Source organism: Petaurus breviceps, unplaced genomic scaffold (assembly GCF_028583685.1).
Source record: "Petaurus breviceps papuanus isolate PSGF00001 unplaced genomic scaffold, PetGlider_PUasm1.0 78, whole genome shotgun sequence".
NCBI classification, from domain to species: Eukaryota; Metazoa; Chordata; class Mammalia; order Diprotodontia; family Petauridae; genus Petaurus; species Petaurus breviceps.
In genome coordinates, this window is record NW_027186502.1 from 4,054,583 (window position 1) to 4,069,424 (window position 14,842).

The window sequence follows — 14,842 nt, forward strand, 5'->3', positions numbered from 1 at the left end:
CACATGACTCAACTCAGCCAGGGAGTCAAAAGTGGTTTGGGGGAACTTTTCATCTTCTTATTGTAGTAATTAATTAAAAGTAATTAAATTTCTCTATGACATTATTATAGTCATTGATGATGTCCTTTCCTCCATCTATTTTCCAACTCTTAATATAAATAGCTTTTAAAAATAGGTTATGTCGGAGTGGTTTTTAGTATATGGATTTTTTTTTCTTATTTTCATTCTTTTCTCTATCTTCCTACTAATTTTTCTCTTTACTAAGTTGTTGCTCTGTCCACAGATAGTTGATTCAAAATTGACTCCCTTATCAATGAGTCTTTCCTATCCATTAAAATATAATCAGTTTTATTTTTTAATGTTATCCAGTGCTCATCATGGCTAGCAATTTTCTGGAAAGCATCCGTGAATTATAGACATGAAATTTTCATATAATTTTCAATCATTGATCTTTCACAGTTTTTATTCCTGGGCCAGATTTTCAAACATATTTTTTGCTATCCTTGGCTTGATCATAGTGTCATTTTCCTTTTATTAATCATCTTTGCCAATCTGATGGTTTTAAAATAGAATCTCAGAGTTGTTTTAATTTGCATTTCTCTTATTATGAGTGATCTGGAGCATTTGCATAAGGCTATTTATAACCTGGATTTCTTCTTTCCCCACCAGTCTTTCAACTAATTACACATTATTTCTCCTTATAAATTGCTCCAGCAAATTGACCTACTTGGATTACTCATTTGTGGCATTTCATTTTCTTCATCTATACTCTTGCATAGACTGTTCCCTTGTCTAGACCAAACTCTTAACTCCTTTCAAAGCTCAGCTCCAGTGTGACCTCCTTTAAGAAGTCTTTCCAGATTTCCTTAGCTGTTAGATCTCCTGCCCCCCCACCAAATTACCCCTTTATATTTTTTGTGTATGTCCTATTATCTCATTTTATCCTCATAACAACATTGTGAGGTAGGTGCTATTGTTATTCCCATTTTACAGTGGAGGAAACAGAAGCAAATAGAAGTTAAGTTACTTGCCCAGGGCCACACAGTTAGTTGGTGTCTGAGGCCTGACTTGAACTCAGGTCTTCCTGACGCTGGGCCCAGTGCTCTGTTCATTGCACCACCCATCTGATGTCATTTGAGGCATGCTGTATGTAGATTTATGCTTGCACATTATGATTGCCCCTGTTATGGGGATGATCCAAGATAAAGTCCATGTTGAAGAAGGATTCATGTAGATGGTGAGGTCCTCCAGATACTCTTATTTATTAATGGCCTTATATGGATGTAAGAGCAACTCAGAATATTGCAGGGCATCCTAACTGACATTCTTGATCACTCAAAAGGGCCTGGACTAACTCTCCATTTAGAAACAATGAAGTGTTGAAAATGTTGGGATGTCTTCCATCATATGTAGATCTGGGACAAACATGGAAAACACACACTGACTGGGCCCCAGTCTTGAACAAAAGGACTATTAGAAATTGCAAAGTTCTTTTAATTGCCTTAAGCTCCTCTAGGAAAGACAGGTCCATTTTTTTTTAAATCAGCATTATTTTGTTAGTCTTGTATGACTAAGAGTGATGAAACACTGTAGTCTCCAAAGACTTCTAATCCAAATTCACCCAAAAAGCAATAGAGAGAGCATGGTGGACATGGATGCATCATAACACATTACAAAGTATTATGTAAATGAAGCAGTATAGAGGATGCCATCAAAGTAGTGTATGAGCAAAAACAAAAATGGGCCAGTCAGTTTGGTGAGACTGAGAGAGTCAGAAAGACCAGATGGCCTGCTAGCCAGGAGACCTTGGACAAGTCACTTAAACTCTGCCTCAAAATGGAGATAATAATGGCACCTACCTTACAGTAAAATTATATATTTATAAAATGCTTTGCAAACCTTAAAGTACTATATAAATGCTAGCTATTATTATTATTTTATATTATACATACAAAATTTGAACATGTACATGAAAATATTTAGTAGCTGCTTTATATGTATAGATAAGGAGAGAGGGAGATAGAGACAGACAGATAATAAATATGTGATATTCACTAGAAACCTTCCTAACTCAGTAAAGGATTCATCAGAATTTGTATTTTGTTGCAAAAGTCTTTAAGAAAATCATGTCAATTCTGTCCCCAAATGAAGAATCAATGAAGAAGTAGGAGTACATGCATACACAAATATTACACAAATATTATCTATGCATATATTCATATGTCTACATATATGGTAAACACAAGCACTCATTAAAAGCTTAGTTCAATTTTGCCTGAGTTTCCATATAATTTCTTTGTCCTATTAATGCTGAATTTAACAGCATTTCTGGGGTTCTGATCAAATGGTTTGACCAATTGTAATGCCAAGCAAAAGCAACTTCCAAGGTTCAGATTATGAGCGTAGCAACTCTCCATTTATTCAGTAACAGATGAAGGCAAAACATTCACAGAAAAGAGAAAAAACAAGGTAACTCATTCAATTAGTAAGTCTTCAGTTCAATCACAAAGTACAAAAGTCAAGATACTCCACCCCTGGATAGTCTCAATTGGAGATTAGTTTCCAGTCATAAACAAAGTACATTCATATGTTCAGTCACAAAGCACAAAGGCCATCCACCCCAGGTCACAACTAGGTTACAATATCATCACAGTGTTTATCAACACCCAAGGAGAGGTCTTTTCTTCATCTTGACCCAAGGCAAGTTCTCAGCAGTTTTTGTTCCTGGGAAGACAAAGCTTAACAAAGACACCACAACAGTTATGTACATTGCAAGCATCCTCTTCAATTCACCTTCTGCCCATGAAATCAACCTAGGCCCAACAAGATCTGAGACCTCTATCAACAAAAGCCTCTGACAAAGTAACATCAAAACAGACAGACAAAATACCAGCATCACAGTCATGCTTCCTCAGTTCTCGGCAGCTCTGGGTGGCAGTTCTCAAAAGTCTTGGGCAGCTCCAACTGTCCCTCAGCAGTTGGGGCAGTTTCGACTGGCAATTCTCCCTCTCTGCAACTCTGCCCCCTGGCAATTCTCTCTCAGCATCCTCATGCTCAGGAAGTTCTCTCTCTCTCTCTCTCTCTCTCTCTCTCTCTCTCTCTCTCTCTCTCTCTCTCTCTCTCTCTCTCTCTCTCTCTCATCCCTCCCCCTCTCTCTGTCCCCCCATGATGCTGTTCCCAAAAGTTCTTCTGGCCTCTCTCATCTTGGGCCTCTCCCTATACACAGTACCAGCTCCTCCCAATTCATCCCCCTCTCATCATGTCAACAAGTCCATCCCATTGTGGGGTTCAAATTCTATTACCACTACACCAATTAATGAAGAAGGTACATTATTTCATTTTACCACATCAAAGAGTAGTGAGGTTGACATAATAGGGGAAATATAAAGATATCCTTTAATTTCTTAGCCAGTTCAATATATGTCACGACCTTCAAAGAGGTTATTGGAAGATAGATAATATCAACTGAGAAAAATATTGAGAATTGAACTTTTAAGAGTATGAGTTGTCTTATAGTAATTATGAAAGTTCAATATTGTAAGTTCCATATTTGTCAAATCTTTTATTGAGGCCAGAGCAGGACTGTACCCTGAATGAGATGGCTTGTTAATTATTTATACTCATTTAAATACATAATACTATATTTTAACAACATTCTATTCTATTATTTTCTTCGTGCTTAACAAAGTCCTGTTCAGCTGGATGACTTTGATGCCTACATCAAAGAGATGGCCAAAGATTCAGATTACAAATTTTCTCTACAATTTGAGGTGAGTGTGATACAACAATTCAATAAAATAAATATTTACATATATAGGTGTAGCCTTTATATTATCTGTCAATGTTGTTGGCATATAATGAAGAGAAAGGAAAACCTTTCTATTCACTGTTAGATGACTCCCACCCTTGAAATGTTGGCAGACTGGACTTTTCCAATCATTCTCTTTTCTCCTCCTGTGCAGCCAGACCTAATGCTTATCACCAGCTAAGCATCCCTGGGGAGAACACAATGGAGAGGGTGATTCAACAGAATTCATCCCCTTTCACTACTAGCTTTGATTTGTTTTAGTTTAAGGGCAGAAAAATCTTGGGGTTCACATTTGCCCTGTTTTGGGACTTTGATTTTTAAAAAAAATTTATAAATTAAAGCCATGAGCTTCTATCTCATTTGACTTAAACCTGCCACCAAGAGAAAGCTTTACACTTTGGACTGAAGTTTGAACCACTTTCTTGTTTTCACCTTGGTATTTTGCAGGTTTCATCAGATTTTATCTAAGTAAAAATTTATATTTAAATAAGAAATAGAATAGAATAAGCTTTGGAGTCAGCTTCTGCCTCTTTTGGACAGAGAGGTAGGGGGAGGAGACTCATTTCACAGCCAGATACCTATTCTTTCAGATGGAACTCAAAACATTAACTCACAACTAACTCCAACTGTACCGTTCTGGCTGCTGAAAGAAGAGGCAGCTACTCAGCTTCACCATTCAGCTTTGCAATTTCTGGACATGAATTGCAAAATGCTCTGTTAAAGCTCTTCTCTTTTTTGACTTCCATCCAAATCCACATTCAGGGTCTCCCTCTGGAATTCTCTCTCCAATCAGATTGTGTTATCTCCAACATGAATTATTTCAACATATACTTTGTCTAGTCCTTCTATTTGTCCCGGTTTTGTCTTTTTCAGTTTAATGAACTAGTGACTGAAATTTTAGAGTACAGATTTGATGGTTTCTTTACAACTGATGATGAAAACAGATTGTTAAAGAAAATGGGAACTTTTGTTACATTTTACATTCATTTGATTTTCTTCTACCAGATTCCTCTGACTGTTCTTGGAAAGCTGATGCTTAGTTACATCTCATGCCAAGCTTTTTGTAGACTTTGCTTCCAGTCCTTTTTGCTGTTTTACAAAGTGTTACTGCTCATAAAGTTCTTCCTTCTCTTCCATGCTTTTTTTTTGAAACATCTCCCTTGGCTGTCATCTCTCCCCACTTGGCAGTGAAATCAAGTGTTTGATGGGGAGATGGATTTAGGGACTCTCTACCTATTCATTCTTTGTTGGCAGTTTTATATGAGGTAAACTTTTGCCAAAAAGGGTGATAATCAGGGCCAATACTACTGAGTTTTTTTTTCATTTCCCATTTGGAAGCATTAATAGCTTCTTTGGATAAATCAGTTTAGAGTTTTTAAAATTTCACAGTGTCCTCTTCTTATCTTTACTCTGGGTTTTGTTGCATACCGAGCTAATATGATACGAGTTTTACATCAGTAACCAGTCATTTCCTATCTATTATGATACAATTTAATTTTCGTGTATGTGTATGTGATGACAATCACCATAACCCAGTATATTTTCATATGATTTAGAGGATCTGCCTAGTTCTTCAAGTTGTAAAATTTGTCTACCTCTTTCTCCTCTGCAACAGATGCTGGTGCACTGGAAATATGAATTACTTCAAGCATTTTGAAAAGCAGTTTGGAACTTTGTAAATAAAGTGACTAAAATATTTCTATTTTCTGTGCTAGCAAAGAACTGGAAACGAAGTAAAAGAGCCAGCAATTGGTGAATGGCTAGACAAATTATGCTACATGAATATAATGATGTCTTGCCCTGCTGCAAGAAATGACAAATACAGGGGCAGCCAGGTAGCAAGTGAGTAGGAGCACTGGCCCCAGAGTAGGAATAATTTGGGGTCGAATCTGGACTCAGACACTTAGCACCCACCCAGAAACACCTGGCTGTGTAACCTTGATCAAGTTACTTAACCCCAATTGCTTAGGGGCAGCCAGATGGCACAGCGAATAAGAGCATTGGCCCCAGAGTTGGGATGACCTGGGATCGAATCTGAGCTCTGATTACCACCACACCCAGAAATAACTGGCCGTGTAACCTTGAGCAAGTTACTTAACCCCAATTGCTTTAAAAATAAAGAAAGAAAAAAAGAAATGACAAATACAGTGAGTACAGAGAAGCATGGAAAGACTTACTTGAATTGATGCAAAGTGAAATAAGCAGTAAACAATGTATACAATGACTGAAACAATATAAATAGAAACAATTAAAAGTGAATGCCTCAAAATTACAGATAACATGAATGACCCTAAAGAAGAGAAATGAAGGGGCGACCAGGTGGCTCAGCGAGTAAGAGCACTGGCCCCAGTGTTGGGATGACCTGGGGAGCAAATCTGGGCTCAAATACTTAGCACCACACCCAGAAATAACTGGCCGTGTAACCTTGAGCAAGTTACTTAACCCCAATTGCTTAAAAAAAAAAAAAAAAGGAAGAGATATGAAAAGACACCTCTTCCCACTACTTCTCAGAGGTGGGAAGGCCATGGTTGTAGAACATTCAATATTTTTATATTGTTACAGAGTATTGAATGGTTTTGCTTATTGGTTTTTCCCTTCCTCTTTTTTGTTAATATTCTTTGTTATATGAAATGGATGTGAGGGAAGGACAGGAGAGGCATATGGGGGAAATTTTGGTGATGTTAAAATGTATCAATAAAATTATTTTTAAAAACAAATGCTGATGCATGACTTACAATTATCTTCATGGCAATACTCTTGTTAATATTCATCATGAGCACTGTAAGGCAAGAGGGTTAAGATCATATGACATGTTTTTTGTTGCCTTTGGTCACATGTTCAAATCAACTCTGACAACTTCTTTGTCTCTCCAAAGAGAACTTCTAAATCATTCTTTGTTTAGCTGCAATTACTTTTTTATTTTCTGACTTCATTTATCATAAGAATATCAGTATTGATGTGGTTCAGTTCTTCTAATTGTGTGAATTCACTGATAATTAGACAAAGAACTTTCATTTATAGAGACTCTTAAAACAGTGAGATCATTAGGATTTTGTGAGCTTCTTTTCATCATTCCACCATGATCCCGGTGGAAATAGAAAGGAGTTATACCGTACTAGGAGCCTTTTAAATTTTTTTTGCTTTTTTATTTTTCTATGTTCTAAGTTAGGTTGGTCCTCAGACAGCAGACCATGGATATAGATATATATCTTCTTACATTTCCCTTGGGAACACAGTGGAACAGTGTCTGTTTCTATCCTCTTTAATTTTCAAAGGACAGTAGCAATCCTCCCTAGTTATTTAGTGAAATTTCCTTAATTCTAATCTTATCCCCTGCAATGTAAAGGTCTTCTCTATCATCTTGTAGGTAACCAAAAAAACGTTTTAGAATATAATCTCAGAATTGTCTTCTCTGTCGTTAATAGGAATTGAAGCTAATAGGACTGGATATTCCACATTTTGCTGCTGATCTTCCACTGAATAGATGTAAAAATCGTTACACAAATATTCTACCATGTAAGTGTACTGAGCATTGATCCAGTTGTGCTGGTATATCTCAAGGACCAAAGTGTTTTTTTTTAGCAGTTTATCAGTTTTTCTTAACTATAATAAAACCATGTCATAAACTCATGTCCCATTTGAAATTTTTTCTGGGTGTCTATAGATTTGGTAAGAAATGGTGGTAATTGGGTGGTATTTCACTAAAGGAAATTATGAATATTTAACCCTGGTTGAAAATATTAAGCTTGAGGGGTGGCTAGGTGGCACAGTGAATAAAGTACCAATCCTGGAGTCAGGAGGACCTGAGTTCAAATCCAGCCTCAGACACTTAACACTTACTAGCCATGTGACCTTGGGCAAGTCACTTAACCCCAATTACCCTGCCTTTCCCCCTTCAAAAAGCAAAAAAAAAGGAGGGGAAATATTAAGCTTCATACGGAGATTAAAATAAAGATCCCCATAACAGTGATATTTATTTAACATTTCAGAAAGGAACAAGTGAATGACAGTTTGTCTGAAATGCCTTCTGACAATTGATAAGGTCTGTTCAATGTGAGCATTTTTGCAATAGAAATTGTATTTTAGGAAAAGACAACACAGCATACAGTTAAAGGCCTCATTTCTAACCAGACTCCACTTTTCTTCTGTGCTTAAGTATACCATGAATACCACCCCAAGATCTGTGGAATCAGAAAGAAGATTCTGAGGTCACCTGAAAGGTCTAACCTCAAGCCGCCTCTTAGAAAGGCACATTTGTAGCCTCTGTCATACCCTAAAAGCTAGGTATCGTTTCATATGGTCATTTCTCCTCTGGAAATTGTCCAATGGATGATGTGTTTATGAAATTTTCAAATTACATGAAACTGGTAGGGATTCCTAATATATTTGAATGGTGAAATAAGGAGTAAAAAAGGCTGAAATAATGAAAAGTTTTGTAAGTTGAGAATTAATTGTATTAATATATTAATAATGATAAATAGGAAGTTCTACATTTGGGTTCAGAGCATCAACTGTATAAATAGAGAATTTGTCAAACATAACTAGATAATTCATGTAGGGAACCCCCCATCCCCAGGAGTCTTAATCAACTACAAACTTTATATGAGTTAAACCACAATCTAAAAAACTTATGAAAACAGTTATTGTTTGTGGTCAGTGACTTAAGATGACAATTATTTGCAATATTTAAGTGTGTAATTGTGAGGTGGGACCAGCACCACCAATCAGTGAAATCCTCTAATAGCTCCATTACTGGAGTGACTGAGGGTCGGGGCGATGATAATAAAAGCTGGGAGGAATAAGAGAAGCAGTGTCGAACAGAGTGATCATGGGAAAGTCAGGGAAACCAAAATATAGCAAATACCACAGAGCCGATGCTATGACCAGAGTCAAGCTATTTCCTGGAAGTTTAGGTCTTCTTTTCTTGGAGGCATGTGTGCCTTTCCCCAGCTATTGCTCATGTCCCTTCATGGACCTGAAGGTCTCATTGATTTTTGTTGACTTAGCCCACGCTTGTGTTGAGGACTCATACAGCACCTCTCTTACATGAAAAATCGTGAATATAACTTCCCTCCTTTTGGCATCTTTACAGATGACTTTAGCCGTGTCAGACTAGTCTCCATGAATGAAGAGGAAGGGGCAGACTATATCAATGCCAACTATATTCCTGTAAGTAAAGAGAATCTGCAAGCATAATTGATCAAAAATATTAGAGGACATGTATATGCATACTATGTATGTGTGCCTGCGTGTGTGTGTGCATGTATGTGTATGCATGTGTATTGGCTTGAATAATTGAATAGACTTCTTCAGTAAACATTTATTAAGCACCTACCATGGGGAGCCTGATATAAGGCAATGTGATATACAATATACCTAAAGGCATAGGTTTCCGTAATGGAACTTACAATCTAGGAAATGTAACATACAGTTCAGATAGATTGTAATAGATTGAAATATTATGAAGTGCTAGAAAATCAGATGAGAGAAATGTCAGTTCCAATAAAAAAAAAGAAAGAAATATTTCACAATTTTTCTACTCCCCTTATTGTTTAATGGACAATATTCATTTTTTCTCTTTCAGAACATAGAGTAAAAACAGATGAACAAAACCCTATTCCCTTTTTTTTCCATTTTCAAATATTATTTTAACAGACTTTTAGTATGAGTTGAAATAGAAGATGATGCCAATAGTTACCTCTATTTTTTGTTATTTTTCAAAGCCAGGGATCTGAAATTGCAATATCTGAGACACTGGTATGCTATCCCAACCAACTGCTCAAAATGGCTGTAAAGACAGAAATTGTCAGGCTACTAGCCTCTCCCAGAGCCTTAGAATCAATGCTGGGAATCTCAAAGGTCTGCAGTCATTTAAATTAGCCTAGGTAGCTAGCTAACAAAAACATTTCCAAAATTAAGCTTAAAAAAACCTATATGGTCAAAGTCAGATTTAAAAAAAAAATCAGGTGCTACATTAATGCTACAGGTGCTTATAATTTGTCAGTTCAGGCATTAGTGTTAGCAACAGCCTATGGGTGATACCTCTGCCACTCTTTTTTAAACAGGGGTATAACTCACCACAGGAATACATTGCCACACAGGGACCCCTCCCAGAAACAAGGAATGATTTTTGGAAGATGGTTCTCCAACAGAGGTCACAGATTATTGTCATGCTCACTCAGTGTAATGAGAAAAGAAGGGTAAGTACATAAGTTCTGTTTTAAATGTGGGGAGATCAATTGGAACCCTTCAGTTTATCTTTAAAATAGGGTTTTTATATATGTGTATATAAATATATGTATATAGTATATTATTATTTTATTGATATATTTATTATATAGTATGTTTTATTATATATTATTTATTATATAATCTATTACATTATTGATATATTATATTAATATTATATATACATATATTTTAGTATTTAGACACAAAATATGTTAAGTATTGGGAAAGAATGAAATGTCATTGATAAAATTTTAACATAAATTGGGGTGTTTGGTTTTTTATTTTTGTTTTGTTTTGTTTTTTAACCAAAAACACCAGAACCTCTTCATCCAAATGAGCCTTGTTGCTTCAAAGCAATCACCCTGTGAGGTGATACCCACTTATTCAAATGCTGCTACCACTGGTCACGCAGCACAGAGACTCTGCTTTCAGAAATGCCATCAGTCATCCACTGAAGTAGATTGCCTTTGCTATTTTCTAGTCCCACCTTGTTTCTGACCCAAGAGCAAATTCCTTGACCTGATCAACCTCTACATTCGCCAGATTCTGCTTCAATTTAGCTAAGCTATTCTTCAGATTCCAGAGATACAGACCTTTGCCTGGCCCTTGCTCAAAATCTTTCCAGCTTGGTAGGACCTGTGGTAGCTTGTGGTTGAGCTTTCTAGAATCATAAAAGTTGGTATTTACATAGTTCTTTAAGGTGAGTAAAGCTACTTTATGTACATTTTCCCACATGATCTTTGCACATCTATGAAGAAGGTACGGCAGCTTTATTCCCATTTTACACATCAGGAAACCGAGACTTAGAGAGGCAGGGGATTCTCCCACGGTAACACAGATAGTAAGAATCAGAAATGAGTTTCACTTCTGTTTCCACCAAGGGGACCCCCATCCTTCTAGTTACCCATTTTCACAACTTTAGAATCATCCTTTACTCTTCACACCCACCCCCTTACCTCCCACATCTACTCAGTTGCCAATTTTTATCAATCCTGCTTCCACAACATCTCTCACTCCATACTTTTATTTCCACTCACACGGCGACTACTCAAGTGCAGGCCCTCATCAACCCTTGTCTGATCTTATTTCAGTAACCCCCTAATTGAGTCTACCTGCCTCCAGTATCTCTCCCCTCCAAAGCATACTAGTCTAAACAGGTGCCAGTGATATTCCTAAAGCACATGTTGAACCAAGTCATTCCCCCACTCAAAGAACTCCAGGGGCTCTCTGTTGCTCTGTGATGAAATGTAGTCCCCGCTGTTTTATTTTTAAAACCTTTCACAATCTGTCTCCAGCCTACTATTTCAGAGTTATTACACATAACTCCTTGCCATGCATTCCATGCTCCAGCTAAATTGATATACTCACTGTCCTTCACACTTGACGTTCTATCTGTAGTCTCTTTGCCTTTGAGCAGGCTGTCCTACATGCCTGGAGTGCACTCACCCTTCACTTCTGCCTCTTAGAATCCCTAATCTCCTTAAAAACTCAGCCACAGCAAGAATCTAAGACAACTCCAAAAGACTCATGATGGAAAATTTTGTCCATGCCCAGAGAATGAACTATGGAGTCTGAATGCAGATGGAAGCGTACTATTTATTCTTATTTTCTTTTTCTGTTTTGCTTTGTTTCTTCTTTCTCATGGTTCCCCCATTGGTTCTAATACTTCTTTACAACATGACTAATATAAAAACATGTTTAATATCAATGTATATGTAGAGCCTATATCAAATTGCATGGTATCTTGAGGAGGGGGAAGGGGAATAAGGGTGAGACAATTTTAAATGCAAAAACTTATGGAAGTGAATGTTGAAAACTAAAAATAAATAGATAAATTTTTAAAAAAAGAAATGAAGTACTGCCAAAAGTAACACACACACACACATACGCACACACATATACACATGCACACACATGCACACAGCTCAGCCCCAGGATTACCTCCAATGTGAAATATTTCCTGATTCTCCCCAGTTGCTAATGCCTCCCTCATAGTCTTTTTGAAAGCAAATATCCTTTTTTTCTGTTCCAGGTGAAATGTGATCATTACTGGCCCTTTACCGAAGAGCCCATTGCTTATGGAGACATTACAGTAGAGATGACTTCTGAAGAGGAACATAGTGATTGGGCATATAGAAGTTTCCGAATCAGCTACGTAAGTGGCAGGGACCACATTACTTTGCTTACCACAAGTTTTGGGAATTCTCTACAATTATCAGGCAAAGAGACAATCAAGAAAGACATTGATACCTGTAGAGTTTGGAATATAAATTCTTCCAAGATATAATATCATAGGTGAACTTTGGCTTCACAGCTTACATTCCATTCAATATGGATTGGGGTGGCGTGGATCCATTCATCAATCAACCACCAAGCATTTGCTTAGGGCTTCCTATGTGCTAGAACTGTATTAAATGCTGGAAATATGAATAAGAATCTGAAACAGTCCTTGCCCTCAGGAAGCTTACCTTCCAATGAAATATAAATCAGATCATACAAGATAAATGGGAATTCTAAGGGTTGGAAGTTGAGAGGGAGAAATTCCAGGCCTAGGGAATTACTTATGTAAGGCCAAGGAGATAGGAGATGGTGGATCCTGCATGAAGAACAGTAGGCAAGCCAATATGGCTTCACCATATAATAGCTAGAATGTTAGAAGAATGGAAAGAGGAAGGGGCTGGGTGGTAAAGAGGGTTAAATGCCAAGCAAAAGACTTTTTTATTTGATCATGTAGGTATTAGGGAGTCACTGGAATTTAGTGGGGCAAGGGATGCAGAAGGAATGACATATCAGTCCTATGCGCTAAGAAAATCACTTTGTCAGCTGTGCAGAGGATGGATTGGAATATGTAGAACCCTGAGGCAAGTAGACAAATTAGAAGCTCATTGATAAGAAAATATAGATATGATCAAGGCAAGAGGTTATTGGAATCTGAATTATGATAGTGGCTATGTGAGACATGTTATGAAAAACATTACAACATTTAGTGAGTGATTGAATACCTGGGGTAAAAAAGAGAGAACAATTGGGGAGGTTTTGAACCTATTGTACCTGGAAGATTGGTGGTACCCTCAGAAGTCACAGGGAAATTTGGGAGAAGGTAGGTTTTTTGGGGGGGAAAGAGAATGAGTTTTGTTTTGAAAATATTGAGTAAGAGATTTTGGCATTTGATTTGAGTTCCCTATAAGACATTTGATTTAAAATATGCAACTGGAATTTGGTGATTTGGGACCATAGCTTAGGACAGAAACTAGGGCTAGTAAAAAAAATGTGGGCTCATCAGATGAGATGACCAAGTAATAAAGTATAGAAAGGAAAAAAAGAAGAGAGGGAATCGGGACACTAGAGTAGGGTTAAGAAACGAGAGGTCAAAAATAAGGAAGAGGTACTATAGTAGAGAGGAAGGAACAGAAAGTTATGGGTTAGAACAAAATCTCAAAAAACCTGTACATCTACAGGACAATGAAAATTGATGTTCAATCATCAAAAAGTAATTATATTTACCATAGTTTTATTTTTTAATGATAAATGTATCTTCCAGTTTCCCTTCTAACTTGAAATCTGTGATCCTTTGAATTGAACTCTTTGTCCTTATGTCTTCTCCCTCCCCTTTCAACTCCTCCTATGTATAGATGCCAGATTCATTTTCCTAATGTACATTTTTGATTATGTATCAAATGAGATAATATTTGTAAGGTGATTAGCGCAGTAGTTGGAACATAGTAGACTCTTAATAAGTGCTGGTTCCTTCTCTCTCTCCTTCTAATTACTTGAAAGTTGGTGATTCATATATATTGGACAGGGGGGACACTATTAATATGAACCTTCTATTTCTCAAGAATTCCCAATAACCAAGAGATTATTATATATGCTATCACTCAACTAAATCTGTGATAGGATAATGACAATAACAAACTAAATAGCAAAAACAGGCCACGTTTGCATAGCATTTATGGCTTATAAAGCACTTCCTTCCAAATAATCCTATGAAGTAGGTAGTAGTACAAATATTATTATCCCCATTTTACAGATGAGTAAACTGAAGCCCAGAGAGATTAAGTGACTTTCCTAGGCTAATACAGCTAGTAGGGAGCATAGCCAAGACAACATTCATTCCTTTACAGAGCAGTCTCCAAAACATCAACCTTCAGCCTTTTAATAACCTGCCTTAATGGCAACTATTATTCTGCCTTGACTTAATGAGAAAGCATACATCTTCATAGCATGTGAATAACTAGGTATGTACAGAATATACACAGAGTAGAGGGAAGGTAACCTGATAGAGGAGGAATTAGCATTTTGGAGGACTGGGAAAGGCTTCCTGCTGAAGAAGGGCTTTGAGCTGAGTCTTGGGAAACAAATAAGGCAAATTAAGCAGTAGTTGGGTGTGCAGAGTATGGTAGGCATGGAAGACAATCAATGCAAAGGCCCAGAAACAAGAGATGTTGTGTTCAAGGAACTGCAAGGCAGCTGGTGTGGTTGTAGTAGTAGATTGTAAGAAGACTGAAAAGCTAGGAAGGAGTAAGGTAATGAGATGCATTAAATTCCAAACAGAAGGTGTTCTGTGTTATCCTGGAGAAAATGTAGAGGCACTGTAGCTCATTGTGCAGAGGTGACATAGTCAGATCTATGCTTTGGAAAAATTACCTGCCACCTTGGTGCCTAATTGGAGAGTGCATTAGAGTAGGGAGAAACCTGAGTCAGGAAGACCAGTTAGAAGGCTGCTGCAACATTCTAGGGAAAAGTGATGAGAGCTTCAACTAGGGTTGTGGCTATATGAAGGGAAAGAAAGACATGTTTATG

General features: G+C 37.2%; 1 protein-coding gene across 2 annotated transcripts in view; it reads left to right on the plus strand.

Annotated features, from left to right (window-relative positions):
• Positions 1 to 14,842, plus strand: part of PTPRO (protein tyrosine phosphatase receptor type O) — a 215,492-nt gene that overhangs the window by 172,687 nt on the left and 27,963 nt on the right. For both annotated transcript variants that reach the window (XM_069106126.1, XM_069106127.1), the window contains 5 exons: positions 3,689 to 3,770; positions 7,234 to 7,324; positions 8,901 to 8,977; positions 9,874 to 10,008; positions 12,072 to 12,194. In XM_069106126.1, coding sequence (XP_068962227.1) covers positions 3,689 to 3,770; positions 7,234 to 7,324; positions 8,901 to 8,977; positions 9,874 to 10,008; positions 12,072 to 12,194 — 508 coding nt within the window. The remainder of the gene's footprint in view (positions 1 to 3,688; positions 3,771 to 7,233; positions 7,325 to 8,900; positions 8,978 to 9,873; positions 10,009 to 12,071; positions 12,195 to 14,842) is intronic.